This window comes from Brachypodium distachyon, chromosome 2 (assembly GCF_000005505.3).
Source record: "Brachypodium distachyon strain Bd21 chromosome 2, Brachypodium_distachyon_v3.0, whole genome shotgun sequence".
Taxonomy (NCBI): Eukaryota; Viridiplantae; Streptophyta; class Magnoliopsida; order Poales; family Poaceae; genus Brachypodium; species Brachypodium distachyon.
The window spans coordinates 44564306-44588228 of record NC_016132.3 but is presented as its reverse complement, the minus strand read 5'-3'; the positions used below and the strand labels follow the sequence as shown (position 1 = coordinate 44588228).

Here is a 23923-nt window from a genome sequence, read left to right as displayed (position 1 = left end):
TTTTCAAACTCTTTTTCACTCCTTACCTTCATGAATAAAGATCTTACACACATATGCCTTCTTCTTGTTATGCGCAGGCACCGGTGAAGTGTCGTATCCACGTTGACAAGCCTGGAAAGCCTGTAGGCGCCATTGGCCGCTTGATGCCCAGACAATCACCGCCATTGGTGCACGACATTCTCATGAACGACGCACAAGTGAGTGTGATGGTGGACTCCGTCGTCGACGACCATCGGGATTATGCTATCCCGCTACCTCCGGAGGAAGGCGTGGATATCCTAGGCGGTTGTCCAAACTACCAGTGCCGGCCCTCTATTACTCCATCTCCCTCCGCCCACAAAGGTACTTCTCAATCGCCGCTCGGCCTTTCCCCTAGGATACTTCCTCCTGTCGATGCCGGCGGAGATGAAGAGCGGTCAATGTCGATGCTTGCATAGCTCATGAAGCGACCGCCCTCGTACAGGGTTCGATCTCTGTGCTTATTTGTGCTAGTCCCTGGATCGACTCACTAGCACACACAGTTTCAAGATGTAATACCAAGATACAAAGGTCAAAAGGACTTTATTACATCGTATCATCCAGAATTTGATTGTACTTACAAATTTGCATGACCCCTTGGGCCAGCATAAACAAATTGTGTTTCAAAACCATAAAACATTGTATCATAAAAACTGCAGCGGAAAGGTAGAGCAAATGGGCCTCATCTACTCCCAGAGGAGAGGGCATGTTGGAATGTAAGCACATGGCCCAAAGAACATCGACGAACCTCATCTTCGTCCGATTCACCTGCAGCCACTACGTGGTCAATACATTTGAATGTATTGGCATTTGAATGTATTGGCAAGTTCACCTGGAAGTTATAAAAAATCGTACCAAGTATATGCAATTGAGATATAGTGGGGTTCAGGCTTTATGGCGTGGTAGCAAAACATAGTTTATCCTACTACAACTGAATGTTACATTAATGTTAACTAATGGACACCGGGTATAAACACCGATACTCCTATTAATCTAAGGACATCGAGTAGATACATCAATGCTCCTAAACCCAAGTTCAAACCATTCATTTTATTTAAGAAGTTGGAATGTGTGAGACTTTCCTTACATCCCCCATATGTAGTTGCTCATAATTGTCCGTAATCGGGGACACGAATAAGTACTTTGTTTGACACTCTTGAGAGGTTGTACACATTCCCCACAAGAAATCGACGTGTTAATCCCTTGCTGTCCTCCGGGTGGAGTAGCAATGGCATCGACTTCAAGAATTTTCAGAACATATTCACCCAAACCACCTGAGGGACCCACGCTCCCACCTACACAACTACCTCAGTACAATCCCTCGGATCTGGGTTCATATTTCTTACTCCATCCAGCCAGAGCCCATATTAGCTTGTGGTTGTACTGGAAGCTACTAAACAGGAAACTAGTCCAGTCTCTGATACCCCAGGTGGCATTCCACATTTGCGACGCAAGCGCTCCCCGAATCCACAGAAGAGACGTCCATGGACGATCCATCTCCGAATCCACGGAGACTCGACTCAGAGGGACCCACAGAAATGGACCTGACGTCGCATAACATCTCGAATACTCAAAGCAGCCCACCTAGGATGGTTCATTAGGGTTGTTTTTGCCAAGTTTCCAAAATCACTCCTGTCGTCGCACGGTGCTCCGACACCGGGGGTGTGCCATCACGGCCCCCTTTTAGGGTCGGCAGGGGCGTCGGGGTTCGCCCCGGCGATCGCCGGCTCGGCCGATGGGCCCTGCAGGGCCGGCGAAATGATGTACTAGAAGTGCGCGCTAATCAAAGAACACATGCACGCGCGTTTTTACCCAGGTTCGGGCCACCCGGAGGTGTAAAACCCTACGTCCTGCTTGTCTGAGTTGGTATTGATTGCAGATTAAGTGTTTACACCTTGGTGGGGGAAGGTCCCCGGGCTCTCTTTCTTTCTTCCCTTGCCTACGCTACCTGCTACCCAGAGCTAACCAAACTTGCGAACGTGGAGCCTTTGACCGGAACTGGAACCTACCGGAACCCCAACTGAGCCGAACTTGAACCCTTTGACCGCTGGCGAGGGTCCTCCTTTTATACTCAAGGGGATGCCACAGGTGCCATGGTGCATGGGCTACAAATGTCGAGCGGAGAGGCATACAGCTCTCCCTCGGTGAGCTGGTGGCGCGCATGGACGCCACCTCCGCCGCTATGGGTCTAAAATCCTAGAGTAGGACTGGACAGCCACTGTTCACTTGACTTGGACGGGTAACACCCCTCCTGTCGGCTCATTTAATGAGCCGTGCACCTTACTTCTTGCCCCGGTGGGGCCACGCACCCCACGCCGGCCACACGCCCACGTGGCGCTGTTGATCTGCTCACTGGGCCCCACTCTTGAGGCGGGGGCATGCGCCCGGGAACCCCCTCTCCCGGCAAGTCGCTCCCCGAGAAGCGCCCAGGCCCAACGCACCCGAGAACCTCCATCGGGAAGCGGCTTCCCGGGAGGTGCCCAGGCGGGAATATTCCCCGAAGCCCCGCTAGCCCTTCCGGGCTGGTAGCTTGCCGGACTGCTCATAGCCGTTGCCCGGGACTGAACCTTCCCGGGAACTTGGGGACGGGGCCCACACGTCGCGCAGCAGTGGTACCCCGGGTGCCACTGGTGCGACAACTCCACATCATCATTTCACAGTGATTGAGATTCCCTCCCACGTTTACTAACATATCATGGCTAAGCAATACTAATCACGATGGCTATTGGTGGAGGATTCATGGCAAATGTAACCCTATAGCTAGTAGGTCAATCATAGCTAGCATAAGTACGAGTAATAGTCCTATCAATGCATCTCTACAAACAACTCTAATGCATAAGTATTTTAAAAACAAATAGTAATAGAATATGATCAAAATGAACTTGCCTTGGTAGTAGTTGGAGTTCAAACACTCGACACAATCACAAGGTTCGCTCTCCGAGAAAACTATACGAAACAAACAAACATACACATAGATAAACACACAATTCACATCACGACAAAAGAAAGTATGCTATGATGCGATGCAACCATGTGACATGAATTGGTTTATTTTATTCGGATAATCAACTGATCCAAAGCATTAGCAATTAAAACAAATGCATTAGGGTTTTAAACAAAAGGCAAAACAATTGATTAAAACCCTAAATTATAGTTTATGGGCATCAGCCAAATATTTTAATTCAAAATATTTATTTCTCTGTCCCAGTGGACAGAGGACATTTAAACAAATTTTTGGGCACTGGTTTCAACAAAAAGGGTTTCTAAATAATTAGTTATGATTTAAAAGGCATGAAACTTTATTCTGTAAATTGACTGTGATTCAAATATTCAAAGTTAAATTTAAACAGTGCCAAAAGATTCTACAGGTCAAGAGCTTTCCAAAAAGGTAAAATTTGTCAAATTTGGCCAAAGGGTTTGAAAGTTATGATCATTTGAAATTACAGGAGCTTCTCTACAAAAGTGCCATTTTAAATCAAACCGGAGATTTATATTTTCATTTTAACAGTGACACGTGGCAGCTCCCTATCGGACGATACCGGTTCGGGCAATAGAATAAAACGCGGCCGTTGGATCTAACTTAAAATGGATTGGACGGCTCGGATTGAAAGATACCGGTTCGATTAAAAAGATCTAATCTCGTCCGTCGGACGAGATCTAACGGTCACGGTCGCTCCCGCGTCTCCGGCGGCTAGGGTTAGGGTTCCGGCGAGTCCTCTCGCCGGCGAGCTCCACAGGGACGGCGGTGCGAGCGCTCCGGTGCGTTCTATGCATCGCGGCAAAGGGGAAAACGAAGAGGAGGAAAAACGCGATCGTTCTCGTACCTCTTGGACGGCGGAAGATCAACGGCGGCGTGTGGTGGTCTTCGGGTGAGCTCGTCGGCGGCGCGGAGCTTCGGGCGTGCGTCGGCGGTGAGCTACGGCGCCCCAAAAGGAAAATGGCGCGTGTTAGAAGATGCGCACGGGTGTGGGGATCAAGAAAAATGCGACGGGGTCGACGATGTCTCACCTGGTTGCCGGCGGCGAGCAGAAGACGCGGTGGTGGCTAGGGTTTCTCCGGCGAGCAATTTCGTCGGCCTGGGGGCGTGATTGCGAGGGGGTTTAGGGGGAAAGGAGAGAGGGGGCCGTGGCCTTTATAGGGACGCGATCGGGACTGCGAAATAAGGACGGAGCGAGGAGAATCCGGAGGTGAGCGCGCGGCGAAATAAGGAAGGCGCGCACGTCGCGGGCGTGATTTGGGGAAGTAGATACTGACATGCGGGCCCCACTCGTCAGCGACACAGGCGCGGGCGCGGGAGCGGCTGGACTGGCTGGGTTGCGGGCGCGCGTGAGGAGTTGGGCCGGTTCGGTCCGTTTCCCCTTTTTTTTCTTTTAGTCTTTTCTCCTTTTCTTTTTCTGATTTCTTTGATATTTTTTGATTTTGAACTTCAAATTGGTCCAAATAAATTACAGAAAATTTTTAAAATCATGTTTTATCATGATTCAACTTTTGGGAGTAATTTCCCCTCAAAATAAAATATATAGAAATACATTTGCCCTATAAATGCCTTTATGGCTATATAACTACTTAAATAAAATAGTTTTTCAACTCCCAATAAATATCCAAAAATTATGGGATAGCTTATTTATGCAATAAACCCTTTTATAGTTAAACCCTATTGGTTTTAAGATCGAAAGCTCAAATGGGTGAAACCCTAGGGTTCAAAATGAATAGAAACCTTTTTAAAGCCTTTTGATATTCAAATTTGAATTCCAATATGCAATTGTGGCATGATGCTCATGGATGCAATGCATATGAAAGATTTTGAATTTTTGGGATGTTACAGCTCAAAGATAGCCAGACCACGGGGTCGGCACAGGCTGGAAGCGTCCCTCCTACCTTCTCTCTCTTGGGTGCCGCTGAGTCCATGGGTGGCCGCAAGATCGATGACAAGTACAAGGCAGAGGAGCAAAAGGCATGGGACAGTAAGGGGAGTCATAAAAAGAGGAGGCGCAGCGGCAAGACCATCAAGGAGTTCTCCAATGTCACTCAAGATGAGATGCACTATGTGCCTGACATAACTGGAGTCTGGGAGGACAATAGGCCTGACATTCTCATCAAGAACCCATATCAAGGCCAGAGATTCGAAGACGGATCCTATTTCGTGCCTATGGAGTTCGACCGGGTGCTTATTTACTATCCTGAAAGACCGATGGTCACCGAAGATTTCCTGCGTGCCGTGTCCAGAGAGATGCAAGAGTTTCATCAGTTCTACATGCAAGCATCAGCTGGTTCTCAACAACATGCCCAACAGATCAATGTTAGAATCCCAAAAGACTACGGCTTCTTTGACCAAGAAACCGGGAAGATTCAGGATAGTCCTATCACCTTTGGTGTGGAGTTCAACGAACTGTTCTACCTATTCAACCGCCAAAAGCTTGATATCAGCTCTTAAGGCTGTGGTCTGCCTACCAAATAAGAGAACTGCGGCGAATGGAGGTAAAAAAAGTTGCCATTCTAGACCCCGCGATGTTCAACTAGGGTGACATCGGTCTTGAGCCAGAAAAGGATGCCTCAAAAACCATGGCATCTAAATACTTGGTGGCATGTCTCGAGAAATATGCGGACGACGACTTCATCCTCTTCTTCCTTAATTTCGAGTAAGTTCAATTTTATGTATGGAACCGTTTGTTTTTTCTAATTCAGTCTTTCTTATACACCCTTAGATACTAAAGTTTGTTTCTTTTGAAAACAGAGACCATTGGGTCACACTACTCATTTGTTTGCGTTGGTCCGTAGTGTACTACTTCGATTCACTACTTCTGAAGAAGGGTGTTCGAGGTCGATTCTGGAAACCCATCAAATCACTCATTAACACTGCCTGAAAAGTGGCGACCAAGGGAAAACTAGCTGGTAAATGCTATAAAGACGAGCCTCACCACAACCACAGGTTCCCTTGCCAGCAACAGCCGCCCAGCAGTGTGTTCTGTGGCTACTACTGCTGTCACATCTTTATGGAGAATGCCAGCATGTTCAAGCCTGAGTGGAAGGGGTCAGTCGCGGCGATGGAAGAGTACTGGCGGCCCCGAATGACAATGGGACACCGACCTAAATGGGTCGTCTATAATATTCAAAGGGAGTTCGCCCATCTCATAAACAATGAGGTCATCAAGCCTAGTGGGGACTTCTACGAACGCGTGGAACAAGTCGTGTCTAGGGTTCATCCACGACAATAGATTCAAGCTTGAAATGAGATACATTTGTATTCTTTATATGCTTCTATGAGTTTTTGACACTTTGTAATTATGCTTCTATGAAATTTTGACACTTTGTAATCAATGTCGTGAAGTGAGATACATTTGTATTCTTTATATGCTTTAAATGATGCGGCTTATATACATTTGTATGCTTTAAATGATGTGATGTTGTCGTCGCATGGGGCTCTGACACCGGGGGCGTGCGGTCACGGCCCCCTTTTAGGTTCGGCAGGGGCGTCGGGGATCGCTCTGGCGATCGCCGGCGTGGCCGATGGTCCTTCGCGACCGGCGAAGTGATGTACCCGGGGTGCACACAAACCAAGAACGCATGCACGCACGTTTTTACCCAGGTTCGGGCCACCTGGAGGTGTAAAACCCTACGTCCTGCCTGTCTGAACTAGTATTGATTATGGATCAAGTGGCCACCGTCTCCACTGGGACGGCGCTTGGCGACGCGCCCGCACCCGCGGACGTGACTGGCGCAGACTCACCTGCCGCCCGGCAGGAGACAGCTCCTGGCGGGAGCAGGGAAGCTTCCCCAGCCCCGGGGTCCCTGGGCGCAGGTGCAGGGGAAGTTGCCGGGGAAGGACAGCCGGATCCCCTGGAGCAAGTGGGCGACCCCCCGCACAGCCCTACATCGGCAGCGGGGGCCTCGTCGTCCTCCGCTGCTCTCCCCAACACTGACCTCGGCACCCTCGCCGGGCTAGCTTGGAATCCTTTCACCTGGGATCCGAGCATCTTCGAGCGGGGGCACCGGTTCCTGGACGCCGTTAGGGACCAACAACAAGCCTTCGTCACCTCTTTCAATGAGGTGAGGGAGCACCACACCGTCGCCAAGAACCAACTTGGCGAGGTGCGGGAAGCCGTGGAGAAGGAGCGGCAAGAGCTCTCCCGGCTGCGCGAGGAGACGTGCCTCACCCGGCAAGCCTTGGAGGATGCCGAGGAGCCAATGGTCCCGGAGGTCGAGCTCCACCGGCAGCTGGAGGCCCAGCGCATGGAGCTTCAGGGGGAGCTGGACTCGATGGCGGCAACCCTCGAGGCGACCAGGAAGGAGCATGCCGGGGTGCTTGCGACGGCCCAGGCCCGGCAAGACGAGAAAAGCGACCTGATCGCCAAGGCCTTCGCGTCATGCTGGAGGTGCAAGTCAAGGCCACCGACGACCCGGTGGGAGCAGCGGCCTGGCACGAGCTCCAACTTGGCTCCGCCAAGGACAGAGCGGCCAGGGTTGAGACCGAACTGGCCGCCGTCCGGGAGGAGCTCGCTAAGGCCGGCAACGAAATCACGGTGAAGACCGCGGAGCTTGCGGCGCTGGAATACAACGTCCGCAAGGCCAAAAAGGCCGCGCACGATGCTTGATTCCATCACGGCACGCTGATCGGGCAGCGGCAAATAGAAACCGAGAAGCTGTTGAAGATCGCCCAAGCGCTGCGCGATCTGCTGCCCAAGTTCGAGCTGCAGGCCGCAGCGGTGGACGGCACGGACATCTCCACTTTGATCCCCTTCTTCTCTGACTTGGTGGGGAAGCTTGGGGCGCTCGATGTCTGGATCGCCCAGTACGGTGCCAACGAGGTCGCCAACTGCGCCCGAGAGGTTGCCGGGACAATCCTCCCGAGGATACATCTCCGGGACCCGGAGTTTCCCTTCGAGTGCCTGCTGGACGCTTGGTCGGACAGCGACGACGAGCCCACGCACACCCAAGCAGTGCGCGGGTTTGTCGACGAGGTGGTCGAGCGGATGCAGATGAAGTCGGAGCCCGAGCCATCCGCCGAGCCCCCGGCCGAAGACACCGGCAACTAGTTGCCGCAGCCCCCAGCCGTCCTTGCTACTTTACAATGTATCTTCTTTGTTTGGCCTTTCCTGCAAATGTGGCGCTCGGCGCCGTTTAAACAATTATTTTCCGATTAGCCCATGTAATCATTCAGTACTCAGTTAATCTAGCTCTTTAATTTGCTTAATTCTAGTCCCTTTTTCCCGGGGCTGCCTCGCGGGGCGGCTCCTGTAGCCTTTGCGTGTTGTGTCTTGTGTTGCCGGGGACTCGCACGCCTCACCCTTGACCAGACCAGGGACCCGGGATGGACCCGCAGTGCCGACCTGGGGTCAAGCGGTAGCGGCGAGCCACTCCACTTGCGGGGTAACTACTCCAAGCCATGCCCTCCCGGGACGGACCCGGCAACCACACGGGGAGCGCACTCCCCCCTCAAGCGTCCTCCTAACACTCCGGCCACGCGCAGGTTCCGGGGCAACCCTTGGCAAAGCAGCGTTCAGTTACACTCGGTTCTTGAAGAGTTCAACGTTCATGTTCAAGCACTTAGCTTTTTCGTCCAGTCCGACGCCTCGGGACGCTTGCCGGAAAAGTGCGCCTGGAGCACTGCCTTAGTAGGGACCCATCCGCGGGTACCTATTCAAGGAAATCTGCCTTGAGGGATGCGGCAGGAACGCTGAGGCAGGATCGCCGCCGGCGGCGAGTGCCAACGACGATGCTACCACCGCGCTCATGCAGCAACCCTCGCCTTCAGGGGGGAAACCCTGGTCTAAGAGGACTCCGCCCCGGGAGCTGCCGCAAGACGGCTATAACGTCCTCGTCGCCAGCTGCACCTCACCTGGGCAGCAGGCGCGGGTGGCGAGGAAGTTATAGCCTCCCGGCAACAGCCCCCGCATCCGGGGAGACCTGGTTTTTCTAGGAAGCTCGTCCCGAGGGGTGTAGCAGGGACATCGTGGCTTCCTCGCCAGCACTGGCAAGCGTGGGTGGCGAGGACTTCACGATGTGCCCGCAGCAGCCCTCGCTGCTTCAGGAAAAACTGCCCGAGGGCCGCAGCAGGGACGCGGTGATGGGCCGGAACGAACGGCGAACGCGGTACCGGCGCCATCACAGCGTCCTCGCGACGACCCCCGCCCGTAGGGCCGCTCTCTAGGGAGATGCGGCAGGGACAATATGGTAGTGCACCCGTCAGCACGGAGCACTGATGGCATGCACTACCATAGTGTCTCCACGGCGACCCCCGCTCCTTGAGGACACTTTGTAATCAATGTCGTGAAGTGAGATACATTTGTATTCTTTATATGCTTTAAATGATGCGGCTTATATACATTTGTATGCTTTAAATGATGTGATGTTGTCATCGCACGGGGCTCCGACACCGGGGGCATGCGGTCACGGCCCCCTTTTAGGTTCGGCAGGGGCGTCGGGGATCGCTCCGGCGATCGCCGGCGTGGCCGATGGTCCTTCGCGACCGGCGAAGTGATGTACTCGAGGTGCACACAAACCAAGAATGCATGCATGCACATTTTTACCCAGGTTCGGGCCACCCGGAGGTGTAAGACCCTACGTCCTGCCTGTCTGAACTAGTATTGATTATGGATCAAGTGTTTACACCTTGCCGGGGGAGGGTCCCCGGGCACTCTCTCCTTCCTTGCTAAGTGCTACTTGCTACTTTTGGATACTGCTAGTGGCGAACTGTGGGTCCGTCAAACCGTGTGATCGTCCAACCCTAGGAAAAGTGTGGAACCCTTTGACCGTTGGCGGAGGTCCTCCTTTTATACTCAAGGGGATGCCACAGGTGCCGCGGCGCATGCCACGCACAAATAAATAGCTTAACGGCCCTAAAAGCCATTTTATAGGCAAATGTATTTTTAAATATTTTATTTTGAGAAAATCCTTGTTCCAAAAGTTAGATCATATGAAAATATGATTTTACAAATTTTGTTGCATTTTATTTGGAGTGATTTGGAGCTTCGAATCAATTTTGAGGTTCAAAAACAGAAAATAGACAAAAGAAAAGGAAAAACCGAAGAAAACCGGACCGAACCGGTCAAACCGGACCGAACCGGACCGGCCCAGCCCGAACCGACGGCTTCTCTCACTGACCGGTGGGACCCGCGCGTCATCTTCTTCTCCAACTGCCTCCGGATTCCATGCCACACACGACTCCGAGTCGCCCACGATTCCGTTCCGATTTCTTCGCGCACGAACCTCCAAATCCAAATCCCTGCGCGTCACCCCGAAGCCCTCACTTTTCTCCTCCACTTCCCCCAAACCGCTCGCCCGATTTCGCACCGGTTAGAAAGTAATTGCTCGCCGGAGTTCGTTGCTGCCACCGCCGTTCCGGTGAGGTTCTCCCCGCGCCAACCCCCTAGCCTCTCTCCTCTCCTCGTTCCGAACGCCGTGACGCGCTCACTTTTGAGTTTGGCCGCCGTCGTCTGCCTTCTTCCCCAGCGTCGGCGCCGCCCGCCGCCCGCGGTCCGCCCCGCGAGCCCGCCTGCCCGCGCCGCACGCGCCGCCCGCACCCTGCGCCGCGCGCCGCCCCGCGCGCCCGCCGCCTCCTAACGTCGCCTGCCCGCGCCGCCCCAGTCGATCGCCCGCGCAGCCCGCGCCGCCGCTGTCTGGCGAGCAAGCCCCGCCGGCCGGAACCCTAGGCTCCGGCCACTCGTGTTCTGCCACGTGGCAGTGCCTTTTGTTTTATTTTAATTCGGCCGAAGTAGATAATGCAATTTTGCAGAAAAGCCCCTGTAACTTCAAAGCCTCATATCTTTCAAACCGTTTGTCCAAAATTTGTGTTCTGCACCTTCCTGGAATCGTCACAACTTGTAGAATATTTTGGCACTGTCTAATTTCAGTTCTGAACAACTTAGACAGAAGCTATTTACAGAATGGTTGAATATGGTTTAAATTTCAAATGAATTGTTTCAAAATAGTTTTGAGCATTTTATCTTGCTGTAAAATTATTTAAACTTGTTCTCTGTCCATTAGGACCAGAAAAGAAATTATTTTGTGTATATTCATGGCATACAAGTTTAAATATTGCTCTATGCCGCATAATCTTTTGTTTTAAACCGTATCCATGTATCATGCATATTAATTACCACTTTGATGTTGTATAATCTGTCCAAATCATTTGAAAAACTTTCAAAACAGAAACAAAACTTTTTTACTTTAGAGGTAACCTTTGTGTGCGTCATCATGGCATATGCATCATGGCATATGCATCATGGCATGGCTTTCGTATTGAATGTTGTGTTTATTGTGTGTATGTTTATTTTATTTTAGATTGTGTGGGGTATAGTCCTTGTTGTTGCGAAGAGTGCGAGAACTACCACAACCTTGGACAAGGCAAGTTCACTTTGATCATTCTCCTAAATATTTTTACTATGCACTAGATGTTTTATTAGATGCATCATGAATATTACTCGTACTTCTATGCTAACTATAAATCCCAGGTAGTATAGTTTACCCTCGCCATTACCTTGCTACCAAAATTGCCATCGATTGTAGTTGAATGCTAGGCTATGGTAGTATCGTGGGGGAAATAACTACATTATGATATTGTTATGCCTTTGGTGATATGAAATGTTTTGTTAAATGTAAGGCAAAACAACTAATTAAATGAACCATCCTGGGTGGGCTGCTTTGAAGATTTTGAGGATTAGCGGCGTCAGGTCCATTTCTATGGGTCCCTCTGAGTCGAGTTCTTGTGGATTCAGGAATGGATCGTCCATGGACGTCTCTCCCGTGGATTCGGAGAGCGCCTACGTTGCAAATGTGGGATGCCCCCTGGGGTAACCGAGACCGGACTAGTTTCCTATTTAGAAGCTTCTAGTACAACCACAATGCTATATGGGCTCTGGCGAGACAAGAGTAAGTTGTATGAACCTAGACCCGAGGAATTGTACTGAGGTAGCCGTGTAGGGGGAGCGTGATTCTCTCGTGGTTTAGGGAATTACCTCTGAAAATCTCGTAATCGATGCCATTGCTACTCTACCCTGAGGACAGCAAGGGATTAACACGTTGGTTTCTTGTGGGGAATGTGTACAAACTCTCGAGAGCGTCAAAACTAAGTACTTAGCCGTGTCCCCGGCAACGGACAATTTGAGCGACTAGGTGTGGAGCTGTAAGGAAAGTCTCACTCATTCTAACTTCTTAAATAAATTGAATGGTTGAACAGGGTAGGAGCACTTGATGAATCCACATCAATGTGCTCTAGGATAATAGGAGTATGGGTGTGTCTACCCCGTGTCCAATAGTGATAAAATTCTATTTGATTAAAAGATAGGATTCAATAACTAAGCTTTTATGCAAATAGCCTTGTACCCCACTTTGCCACATTATGCATATACTTGGTAGGTTCTGATATAACTCGTAGTGAATCTTGCCAATACATTCAATGTATTGACCCTAGTGGCTGCATTGTTTAATGATGTAGGAAGCTCCGACGACGAGTAAGATGTACGTTCTACTTGTTTGGGTTACGGGCTTACATTCCAACACGCTCTCACCGTGGTATTGATGTGCCCTTGTACCTTTCACTTTCCGCTGCTAAACAGTTGTTTTATTTCCAGCTAACCTGTGAGGTTTTGCGAGTTGTAAGTACCTTTTAAATTCTGGATGATTCGTTGTAATATTGAGACCTTTGTTCTATGATATTACATCTTGAAACTGTGTGTGCCAGTGAGTCGATCCAGGGACTAGCACTAAAGCACAGAGATCGAACCCGTATACGGGGGCGGTCGCTTTAGCCCGCCGCGCGTCCGCATTGCGCTGTTGCTCTGCTCGCTGGGCCCCACCCTTGCGGCGGGAGCCTGCGCCCGGGAACTCTTCCTCCCGGCAAGTCGCCCCCAGGGAAGCGCCCAGGCCCAACGCACCCGGGAACCCCCCTCCCGGGAAGTGGCTTCCCGGGAGGTGTCCAGGCGGGAATATTCCCTGAAGCCCCACTAGCCTTTTCGGGCTGGTGGTTTGCTGGGATGCTCGTAGCTGCTGCCCGGGACGTAGTCCTTCCGGGAACCCGAAGACGGGGCCCACGCGTCGCGCGGCGGTGGTACCCCGGGTGCCACTGGTGCAACAGATGTGCTGTCATGTGATGTGGCTTTATATGTATTTTCTGTGATGAGATATATTTTTCTGTGCTGTATATATTATTCTGTGTATTTCCTATGTATTTTATGTGGTTTTAATTAATTGTTTAAATACCGAAAATGTACGCGATCGTTACTGATGTATATCATCAGTAACTGATACATCAGTAACGGAGTATATACATCAGTAACGGAGCGACCACCACTGATGTGTATATACATCAGTAACGTTCGCAGAGACCGTTACTGATGATGGTACATCAGTAACGGTCGGAGTAACGGTGGCCCTGACCGTTACTGATGTTATTTTTCGATCATTACTGATAAGCCTTTCTGTAGTAGTGCCAGGTGTTGGGATTTTAGATCCAGTACTCCTCCAACAAATGTGGTAAAATCTAAAATCTTGTTAAAATCTTAATTGTAGAAGCTCATGCATGCTTGCTGAAAATGAAACCACTCCCAAGCGCTCATTTTTGGAGGCATGAGCCAGACAGATTTTCAGGATGCTGGACAAAAAGCGCACAAGCACCTCCCAGTTACTCTTCAGGTCAGCAAGACAACAACCAAACAAAACCTTCATATCCAACACTTATGCCTCATGAAATACTAGGCGGAATTTGCAATACCCGGCGTGGCATCGCATCATGCACCAGCCTACAACAGCCAGCACCGGCACACTAGATCTCGCCCCGTGCAGGTTTTCCTTTCCACTCCCCATCCACACAAGCCTTCTACCAATAGTCAGCCATTCGCAATCTTCTCGAGTTTGGATATACTGGGCCTTTTTTAGTAGTGCATGTGGGCTACAAATTCCTTTTTGTCGCAATACACATGTTTACTAAGGCCCTGTTTTAGTTAGACTTAAGTGTGGCTTTTGGTTTATATGTCAAAAACACCTATTTTAGGTGTTTTGACTTTGCCTTTTTATTACACCATCATCTAACAATATTAGAACAAAAACACATGATAAGTGCTTTTTTTAGTTATGAGCCAAAAACAAAAGCAAGTAAAGCCTAACCAAACAGGGGCTAAGTATTAGCTGGAAGCATGTAGAAAAGACAGGGGCTAAGTATCACCTCGGAGGCAGGTAGGAAGTGTGTCGCTAACAATGTGATGATAAGTCGATTTGATACCTGAGTAGAATTATAATCGACACAACGACTCACAGTTTTAGCACAACCCGTTACGAAATCCGGCGGATGCACGATGAAGGATGACACCAAGGTACGATATTTGGTAACAAAGTTCGGCCGAAGTCTTTATTCCCGAGGTATGACTACGGGCGCTTCTTCCCCATAATACCGCAATACTGGCCACCCTGGGCGCCGGCATAAGCCGCCGGCTCCCCTCGTGAGCCTATTGCTATTATGTTGTCATAATCTCTTTGGGCTACCCCGCGGTGCCTTTATATATTAGGCCCGGGTTACACGTGTTCGACTCCAACACCTAACCCTCCACTAATCCAAGTCCAATTGTAACCCTACTCGTACACATATTCGACACATATCTCAACAAACTCCACCTTGACGAATATGTCCCTCGCCATCTTGAAGCCGTCATGCACGAACCTCCGTGTATCTTGGACTTGAAACATCAATCATGAGCTCTACTGCTACTTCCTTGACATCACATGACTCCACCTGCAACCGTAGTCCCTTCCTTTTCATTAACAGTCAAGGTTCCCATGAAAAATAAGTTCATTCACACTCCTGCCTTTTGTTCCTATTCCCGGAGTATCCGTTCAACGCCATCACACACCGATCATGAAGTCACCATATTCGACAACACCGATGTATCGTCACCCTGGTAGCCTCTTCCTTGATCTATGTGAAAATGAACAACTCACATGTTAGGTGCCACACATAGGAGTTACCTGAACTCATCATCCTCGCCATTGTTTACTGTCCTCATGAAGCTTGAAAGAAATTCGCCGTCACCCTTGAGTCACCTTGAGTCAAATTCACAGTTGTCTCACCCTTTTCGGATAGTCTTTTACATGTCCTACAGCTTCAGCACTCCGCCTCATGGCCGACTATTGTCCATCACTTTAGACCTTCAGGCCATCCCGATAGACCCAGTCACCAACTTGAACCCAGTACTCGCCAACACTATTTCAGCACCCTTGCACGCATGTCAAACCACTGTCTGACCGCATATGCCCTGGTCTGTTGCCGTGTCCCGTGCTTATCGCACACCTCGCTGCTATCACCGTGTCGAGCATCCGCAATCTTGGCCAAGATCTACCGGGTAGCTAACCCGCACCATCTCAGGCCCCACTGCAGATCCATCAGTCATACCCGACCGATGCCGAGTTCCACGCATCCCTCTAGACCCTGAGCTCCAGCCTGAATCCACGTGCCTCTCGCCTTCCCCGCTGATATAAGCTCCGACTCTCCACTAGCCTACGCCGTAGCCTCCCCACCAGCCCGAGTGGAATCTTCTGTCAGATCCCATCTCCCCTTCAACATGACTCCTTGGTAGATGATCAGTCCACCCTGCGCCCTATCGACTTCAAGTTCCCGTGTGCACACCTTCTTGAATCAACCCGCGCACTGTATGTCGAAGCACGCACCCCTCAGGCATGCGCCACGTGTTGCCACGCCACAGAATTCGGACACCATCAGCCCTCGCGCTCCTATGTCGTTGTCGCCGATTTTCACCGTTCTCTTCTATTCCGACCGACATCCATGTCGATCCATCAGACTGTCGTCTGACCCCAGCCGAACTTGTCCGACTGCAACCGTGCTCCACCTTGCGCCGTGTCAGCCCCACACCAAGTGTATTGCTCGATGCCTTATAGACACACGATCTCACGACTTGCTCCAGGTTGTCCCAACCTTATGCGCACGTCGCCGTCCACGCCATACCAGCTTCAAGCCTCTCTTCAAACCTGACCCAAAAAATTATTCCGTGGAAAACTGAACCGATGGACATCTTCTGCACAATTTTTATTTGTCACGTTTGCTAGTAGCTTCTCCCGTGTGTGCACGTAGACCTTTTTTCTTGATCAATTTGAATCGGACCTGAGCCTCCCGCGCCCGCACCTAATCCGACGTCAGCCCCAAGCATCGGCAACATACCTGTGCCTTGTTCCCCCGCTGAGTCTAATTTCAAGCTGACGCGGTCTTCTCTGCTGCATGCACACGTTACTTTTTCCTAGTTGGAATCGGACAACTCCTGTGCCTTATCCTTCTCCCTGATGGAATCCGACGTGAACACATAGTCCAAAACCAACATCTCCCACGTGATGACTACATGGCTTTTGTTCTAAGTAGAATCTGACTAGTACTATCCTGACAACCTGCTCTCCGGTTTGCATGCAATTCCTTCGCGTCTGCTGCCTCCTGCATCCTCGAGCCCAGCGGCGCACCTGCAGCTGAGCCTGCACACAACAACAAGGCTCGAACGCCTGCCCCGGTACCGAGCCTCTGTCCACGCGATAATCGTGAATCCGGTCCGACTGCTTCGATCACCGTGTCGGCCCGATCAACTTCACCGGTCGATCCTTGCCAACTTCCACTACCACAAAAGATGCTAACAGTGTCGGACGAAATAAGCCATCAATGGCGTGTGGCTGTGCCGCCACTGGCTTCACGCCACTAATGGAGTATCCATCAGTGGCGTGTCCAAAACCCGCCATCGATGAGCTACCCCATCAATGGCGGGCTTCCATCCACCTGACACTGATAGGTATTTCATGATTTAAAAAAAAATCAGGCCGGAATGCAGGCCGGAATCAGCGGCTCGCCGGCGGGGGTCGAAACGGCGGCACGAAGGCAGAGCAAAAGAGTAGGAAAGAGGATGGGAAAGGACGAGCGTGGCATCAGGGGATCTGATCTCGTCGGCGTCGGGGAAGAAGCCCACGCGGAGGTGGAGACCGCGCCCTCCATCGCGGCGGCGACGGCCGGAACTGGAGTTGCGCCGCCCTGATCCGTGTGCTCTCGCTCTCGTCCTCTGTCGCTCCGCGTCTGCCTGCAGGAGAGAGAGAAACAAAGGAGCTAGTTACAAAGAAAAACAAAGAGAGAAAAAGAGAGAGAACCTGCGAGGAGCTGCGGCGACCGGACCCGCGGCGGCCAAATCCGGGGCGGCAGAGCAGGAAGGGCCACGGTCCAGCAGCAGGTGCGAGGAGGAGAAGTGGCTGGAGTCCCGTCGGTGGAGATGATAGGAGCAGGGAGAAGGGAGATGAGAGGAGGAAGAAAGGTCCAGCACATGGGAGACTCACGGGAGGGGAGGAGATGGGAAGAGAGAGACAGAGACAGAGAGATGAGGCCACCAGGGGGAGGTGGAGAAAAGGGAGAGAAAGGCAATTTGCCAACTCATCGATCCATGTCTTCACCTCTCAGCCAATCACGAATGAGTACAAGGATTGTGCTTTCTCTTGCTGGGACCTATCAGTGACGGGTAAAATTACAAAACTGCCACTGATGGTTCACTATTTGTACAGTGCTTAGAAAATGAAAAAACATATTTTTAATACTCCCTCCGTCTAACAAAAGATGTTTCAAGTTTGTCCAAATTTGGATGTATCTAGACATGACTTAGTGTATTGATGCATTCAAATTTAGTCAAAGTTAAGACATCCTTTGTTGGACGGAGGGAGTACAAGAATTAGTTGTGATCTTTTATGAATTAGTTGTGATTTTTCAATTTTCAGCGGTTCCTCGGGGAGCCATCAGTGGCGGGTTCAGCTGGAACCCGCCACTGATAAGAGGGTCATCAGTGGCGGGTTTTGGAAGGAAACCCGCCACTGATAGCATGGCCACTGATAGGGGGTCATTAGTGGCGGGTTTTAGAAGAACCGTCACTGATAGATGGTTTTTTGGGTTTTCCGGATTTCACGAGGAAGCCATTAGTGGCGGTTTTTTTTGACACGCCACTGTTGGGGGTCGCGTATGGCTTGTTTTGTACTAGTGTTTGACAGCCACTTTGTCAGCCCGATCAACATAGCTTGTCGATCCTTACCAACTGCAGCCCATCGAATGGTCCAGGCCGCCTGCCTGAAGTGTTCGACACCATCGATCGGAACTTCCAATCGCCATCATGCTCCATCTTGCACCGAACCGGAGGTTCTCGGCACTCGTCGAGCATGATCCTTGCACCTCTAACAAGATCTTCCGCATCCTCCAACCTCGCTCTGGTATCACTTGTTACAAAATCCGGCGGATGCACGATCAAGGATGACACCGGGGCACGATATTTGGTAATGAGGATCGACCGAAGCCTACATCCCTGGGGCATGACTATGGGCGCTCCTTCCCCATAATACCGCAATACCGGCCACCCTGGGCGCCGGCACAAGCCGCCGGCTCCCCTTGTGAGCCTATTGCTATTATGTTGTCATAGTCTCTTTGGGCTACCCCGCGGTGTATTTATATATTAGGCCTGGGTTACACGTGTTCGACTACAACACCTAACCCTCCGCTAATCCAAGTCCAATTGTAACCCTACTCGTACACATATTTGACACATATCTCAACACAACCTTTGTCACATTCAGTGAAGATTTCTGTATTTCCATTTAATTTGTGGCAATGGTTTTTGGCGGTGTCCTTCATGTGGTCACGGCTATTCTTCCATGGCCACGAGGTGGTCATGGTTGGGCCCGTTTCGTGGCATCACCGAAAGTTGAAGGTGGAGCCACAGTTGGCGATACTTCTGGCAATTCGGCAGTGGACAGCCGGTGTGGTGGTGTTGTCTGTTTCTGCCTTTGCGACCTAGAAAGGACGATGATTTGAGATCCAACGAAGTTGCTTCATGATGTCTCTTAGATGAGTTCTGAGGCGACACCAGAGCGGTATGACAGGAGGAGTATGTTTTCTCCTAGTTTGTTGTCTTGATTTTAGTTGTAATATATGAGATCCGAACGTTTTTTGCGTCTCCAAGAATATAAATGCTAGATCGATTGATGCACAGCTCTGAAGAAGCGTCGTCCATTTCAGAAAAAATAAATTCTTTTGCTTCCATTGCCCACCCAGTGAGCAATGGGTAAGTGGAGAGAACAAAAATAATTCTTTTACAACAGATGAATAAATTGTTGTTTGAGCGGTTATGATAAGCAATGGGTAGATGAAGTGCCTAGCGTCTTGTGGGCAGCTCGTACCATGATCCATGGGATAAACTCCTTTCTGGTTTATGGGCCAAAGCCATGTTCCCTGGCAAACCAAAGTTATGTTTCCCATGAGTCGATCTTCGGAATGATAAAGGGACGATGACCTCAAATATATTGAGGAGAGACCGGACTAATGCTAAGAACAACTACCAGCGGGACTTGCAATGCTACGATTCGATCAGGGTCAATCTTGTGTGGTGGACCCCATCTTCCCCCCTTCCCATCACACACGTCGCGGTTACTCAATCTTGTGTGGGGTACCTTGATGTAGCGACAGAGGTGAAAACCATGTATGATGTGCAATCTGAACTGCATGTGTGAAATGGCTTCCCCCGTGCAACCTAGTGACATGTACAAACAATTTGAACAAACATACAACAACACTAACAACAATTAGCATAAGGGCCTGCCTAAGCCTCAGTAGACTGAGAAATGTGAATTAGCCCAGCCACATTTTCCGATTCGTACATGCACGCAGCCTAGTCTTTTTTTTTTGGGTTTTCTTGTTGAAATCATTAATGACAACAGGTTTCAGATTATTAAAGTTTAGAAATTGCACGAGAAATTTTATGCGTGGTTTAAAAAAATTATTCATGATTCTAAAAATTGCACGTGAAATTTTATGCGCGCTTCTAATTGCACGTGAAGTTTTGTGCTCGGTTCTAAAAATTGCACATGAAATTTTAGCCATCCGAAGAGCAATATCCAATTGCACGTTTCAAAATCCAAATTTGCACACAAAAAACATGTGCAATTTTAGTCATCTGATGGTGCAATATCCAATTGTACATTTCAAATCCAAATTTGCACACAAAATCTCATGTGCAACTTTAGCCGTCTGAAGGTGCAATATCCAATTGTGCATTTCAAAATCCAAATTTGTATGCAAAAAAAGATGTGCAATTTTAGCCGTCCGAAGGTGCAATATCTAATTGCACATTTCAAAATCCAAATTTGCACACAAAATTTCATGTGCAATTTTAGTCGTCCGATGGTGCAATAAATCTTTATGTCACATCAAATTGGAACTGCAAGTAAGAAAAAATAAGAACAAAGAAAATCAAGAGAGCGAAAAAATAAAAACGAAGCAATGTATAAATATCCTGTATAAATAATAAAAGAAAAAAGAAAAGAAAAAAGACAAATGAACAAAAAGGGAACCAAAAAAATAGACACCCGGGAGTCGAACTCACAACGTCCAAGTGGAACATCATAATTTAATTCAGTCATCAATCGATGTATCCTATCTTTGTAACTGAACCAACTGAGAAACAATATTTCTCGTGCGACTGAGCCCGTAGCAAATGTGTTATATAGGTGTGTATGAATTGACAAATGAAAAAAAGCTAACAACGTTGTATTGGATGAGGCGCAAAAACGTAATAGTTAAATGTAAATAAGTAATGTATTAATAAGTGTAATTAAACACCCAAAGAACTGACAAACAAAAATCCAGAGAACTGCAGGTACACCCCAAAACGCTCGAGCGTTGATATAAAAATAAAATAATAGAACAAGAACCAAACAAAATTGGTCAAAAGAAAAATAACCAGCTTAGAAAAGCAAGCGGACACAACATGTACAAAGAATTGAGAAAAGGAAAACCTGCACACATCTCCAAGCAAATTCAATGGTCCAGACAAGTCGACTGAGAAATATAGATTCTCAGTCGCTTGGGACCAAGCAAATCCATTAGCATAATTAAGATGTCATTTTTATTCACTCGTACAAAGCTCACATCACACAAGCAACATTGCTTACCATAAAATACATATCTAACACAGTATATGATAGCTTGATACGTGCAACCTAGCGATATGTACAAACAATTTGAATAAACATACAACAACACTAACAACAATTAGCATAATTAATTATGTCATTTTTATTCACTCGTACAAAGCTCACATCACACAAGCAACATTGTTTACCATAAAATACATATCTAACACAATATATTAGTCACCTGAAAAAAAATATTAGCATTTTAAATATATATATGTAGTCAGATAGTTCTGAGCTTAATTTGCGCACCATGCATCGGCTGCAGCGTCATCACAGTATGCGGTGCATGTGTATACGACGAGGCGAGCTCGAATTCGAAGTGCTGAAGAATCATGCTTAGTGCCATCTTGGCCTCAAGCAATGCGAAGTTCTGGCCGATGCAAACCCGTGGCCCCCAACCAAACGACAAGAACGCGCCTGGATGCTTGGATGCCATCGAAATCCCCTGGCTAAACCTTTCCGGTTTGAACTCGTTGACATCACTTCCCCAGATGTCTGGGTCATGGTTTATGAACAACACCGGCACCTCAATAAACACGCCAGCGGGGTACCTGACGCCTCCAATATCCATATCCTTGTATGTTTTCCGGCTGAATACGGTGGCTGGTGGATACAAACGGAGAACCTCTTGAAGGATCATGGTCACCTGTAGTTGGTGATAAGACACAGCAAAAATGTCTAACCAAGTTAGAGAGCCGATTTAAATCCTTACACGGTGACACATGCCACTGAGTTGAGTGAAACAAAATCAACTGTATTAATTTCGATAAGTACTTACGGTTTTGAGTCGGCTAAGGCCCTCGTACTCAGGTTTGTTCCTTCCAAACAGGCCTAGAACTTCCTGCCTTGCAAGGTCTTGCCATTCCGGATGCATGCTTAGTACGATCATTGTCCATGTCAGGAGCACTGACGTTGTCTCCATTCCTGCCAAGTAGAACTGCTTGCACTCTTCGATGACGTCTTCGATTGTCATCCCCTTGCTAGATTGGCCATTCTCGTCCGTGTCTCTCAAGTTTGACTCTAGCAATAGACCAAGTAGATCATCGTCGCGGCCTTCACCTTGTTCCATAGCTCGAATTCTTTTTCCAATTAGTCCTCGTAAAATAGATTCTACCTCCTTATTATTTTTGCGCATCTTTCTGTTGTTTTTGGTGGGCAAGCACCTAGAGAACATCAGCCAGCTCAGCTCCCATATATAGCATTAGAAACAGAGCAAAAAAAAGAAAATCGGAAGGAACCACATAATTAGTAGTAACTCACAGGTAACCAGGAATGACAATCCGCTGGATCGCACCTATGAAGAGCTTAGCTTGCTCGGACTGCAGTTGGAAAATCCTTCTTCCTTCCACATAGCTGCTACCGAAAGCGGTACGAGAAATGACATCTCCGGTGAGGTTCTGGAGCTCCGGCCATACATCCACCTCGCAAGAACCGTCAGAACCATGGAACTCTTTCCATCTGCTGACAAGCTCCTCACAGCTCGCAGAAAAAGCCGGTAGCATGAGCTGCATATTAGGTCAACGGTCAATGCAAAAAGTCACAGTAAATGGCAAGCTAGCTATTCCAGGATGTTAATTTGTACCGTTCCAATTTCCAAAGAAAATACAAAATTGAGGCGAAATACGCACGAAATAGGCAAATTCAAAACGTGGAACTAGTTTGTTCAAAATGATGCGAGATTTTTCCGGCCGCTGACCTTTAGCTTCTCAAGATGGAAAGCAGGGTTGAGGATCCTCCTATGCTTGACCCATTTCTCACCCTCATGGGTCGTGAGGCCATTGCCGAGAAGCTTGGTCAGCGCCGGGAACTGGGGCTTCTCGAAGTGGCCGAACTTGTTTGACAGCACGTCCTTGACAAGCTCGGGGTCAGTGATGGCCACGTTAGTGATGGGGCCGAACCACGAGAAGCACGGTTTGCCATTGTCCCGGACGTTGTTGCAGAGGAACGGCGTGACCCGGGGCACGATGTCGTGGCAGCGCAGCGGCAGGGGCTTCGACCAGGCCTCGTCGTTGAGCCGGCCGAAGTCCTTGAGGTCGCCGAGGAGGAAGCGGTACCGCGTGCCGCCGACGCCCTGCGCGCGCAGGGTCCGCTCCAGCCGTCGCGGGCGCCACCACAGCCGGTCCAGCAGCACGCCGGCCTGCCACAGGAGCACGGAGCCCGGGAGTCCGTACAGGAGGAAGCTCCATGGCACTGAGCCAGGGAATTCTAAAGCCATTGTTTCTCTCAAGAGATGAAGGCTGTACGACTTTTACTAGTAGCTGACGGGAGGGTGCTTTTGACTGGGCGATTACGGTACGGCATCAGGCATCATGTTATATAGAGGTGTCAGTGTGTCACTGCGTTGGATTAGTCTGTCTTCGTTATCCCATTTTGTTTAAGATTTCTTGGCGTGAAAGACTAATTTGGCATCGTGGTACATGGAGGTGTCACTGTGTTGGGATTAGTCTCGCTTCCTCCCATTTCTTTAAGTTTTCTTGGAGTTTAAGACGAATGGACAAGCTGATCATGGCGAGCTTGGAGAACAAGATATTCCGATTGAAAAAGATCAGTCAAAGAAAAATACTGGCATGCAGGGAGGCGACATCCATCTGTTGTCTGGCTTTGGAGCCTTGGAGGCCTATCTTTATGACGCTAGAGGCCGGCCTACCGTGCCAAACTACACCGCCAAAGGTCCTGTCTAGTAGTACTAGATTAGTTTCTAAACGTAAAAAGTCATATCTTCTAAGTCCAAATTTAAATGTATCAACATTTAGGATATCAAATAGGTATAATATGAAAAATATATCATGATGGATTCAATCAAACTAATTTAGGGTCGTATATGGTACTTCCTCCGTCCAACAAATGATGTCTCAACTTTGAATAAATTTGAATTCATTTATACACTAAGTCATGTTTAGATACATTCAAATTTTGACAATCTTGAAAC

At 49.1% G+C, this 23923-nt stretch overlaps 1 protein-coding gene across 1 annotated transcript; it reads right to left on the bottom strand.

Moving 5' to 3' along the window:
• Window positions 1-21044: 21044 nt before the first annotated feature.
• LOC100828487 (cytochrome P450 72A15) lies at window positions 21045-23300 on the bottom strand. The gene is made up of 4 exons (XM_010235164.3): window positions 22691-23300; window positions 22255-22499; window positions 21773-22157; window positions 21045-21640 (listed from the first exon to the last, which is right to left on the bottom strand). The coding sequence occupies exons 1-4, from the start codon at window positions 23207-23209 to the stop codon at window positions 21215-21217; spliced, it is 1575 nt and encodes a 524-aa protein (XP_010233466.1). The 5' UTR covers window positions 23210-23300; the 3' UTR covers window positions 21045-21214.
• Between the last annotated feature and the right edge of the window lie 623 nt (window positions 23301-23923).

What these genes read in the sequence shown, in the direction of transcription:
- LOC100828487 (XM_010235164.3), bottom strand. Translation starts at nt 23,209, where the DNA reads ATGGCTTTAGAATTCCCTGGCTCAGTGCCATGGAGCTTCCTCCTGTAC. An exon ending in TCCATCTTGAGAAGCTAAAG is followed by an intron (nt 22,500 to 22,690) that starts GTCAGCGGCCGG and finishes CCTAATATGCAG; the next exon opens with CTCATGCTACCGGCTTTTTC. An exon ending in GCCTTAGCCGACTCAAAACC is followed by an intron (nt 21,641 to 21,772) that starts GTAAGTACTTAT and finishes CACCAACTACAG; the next exon opens with GTGACCATGATCCTTCAAGA.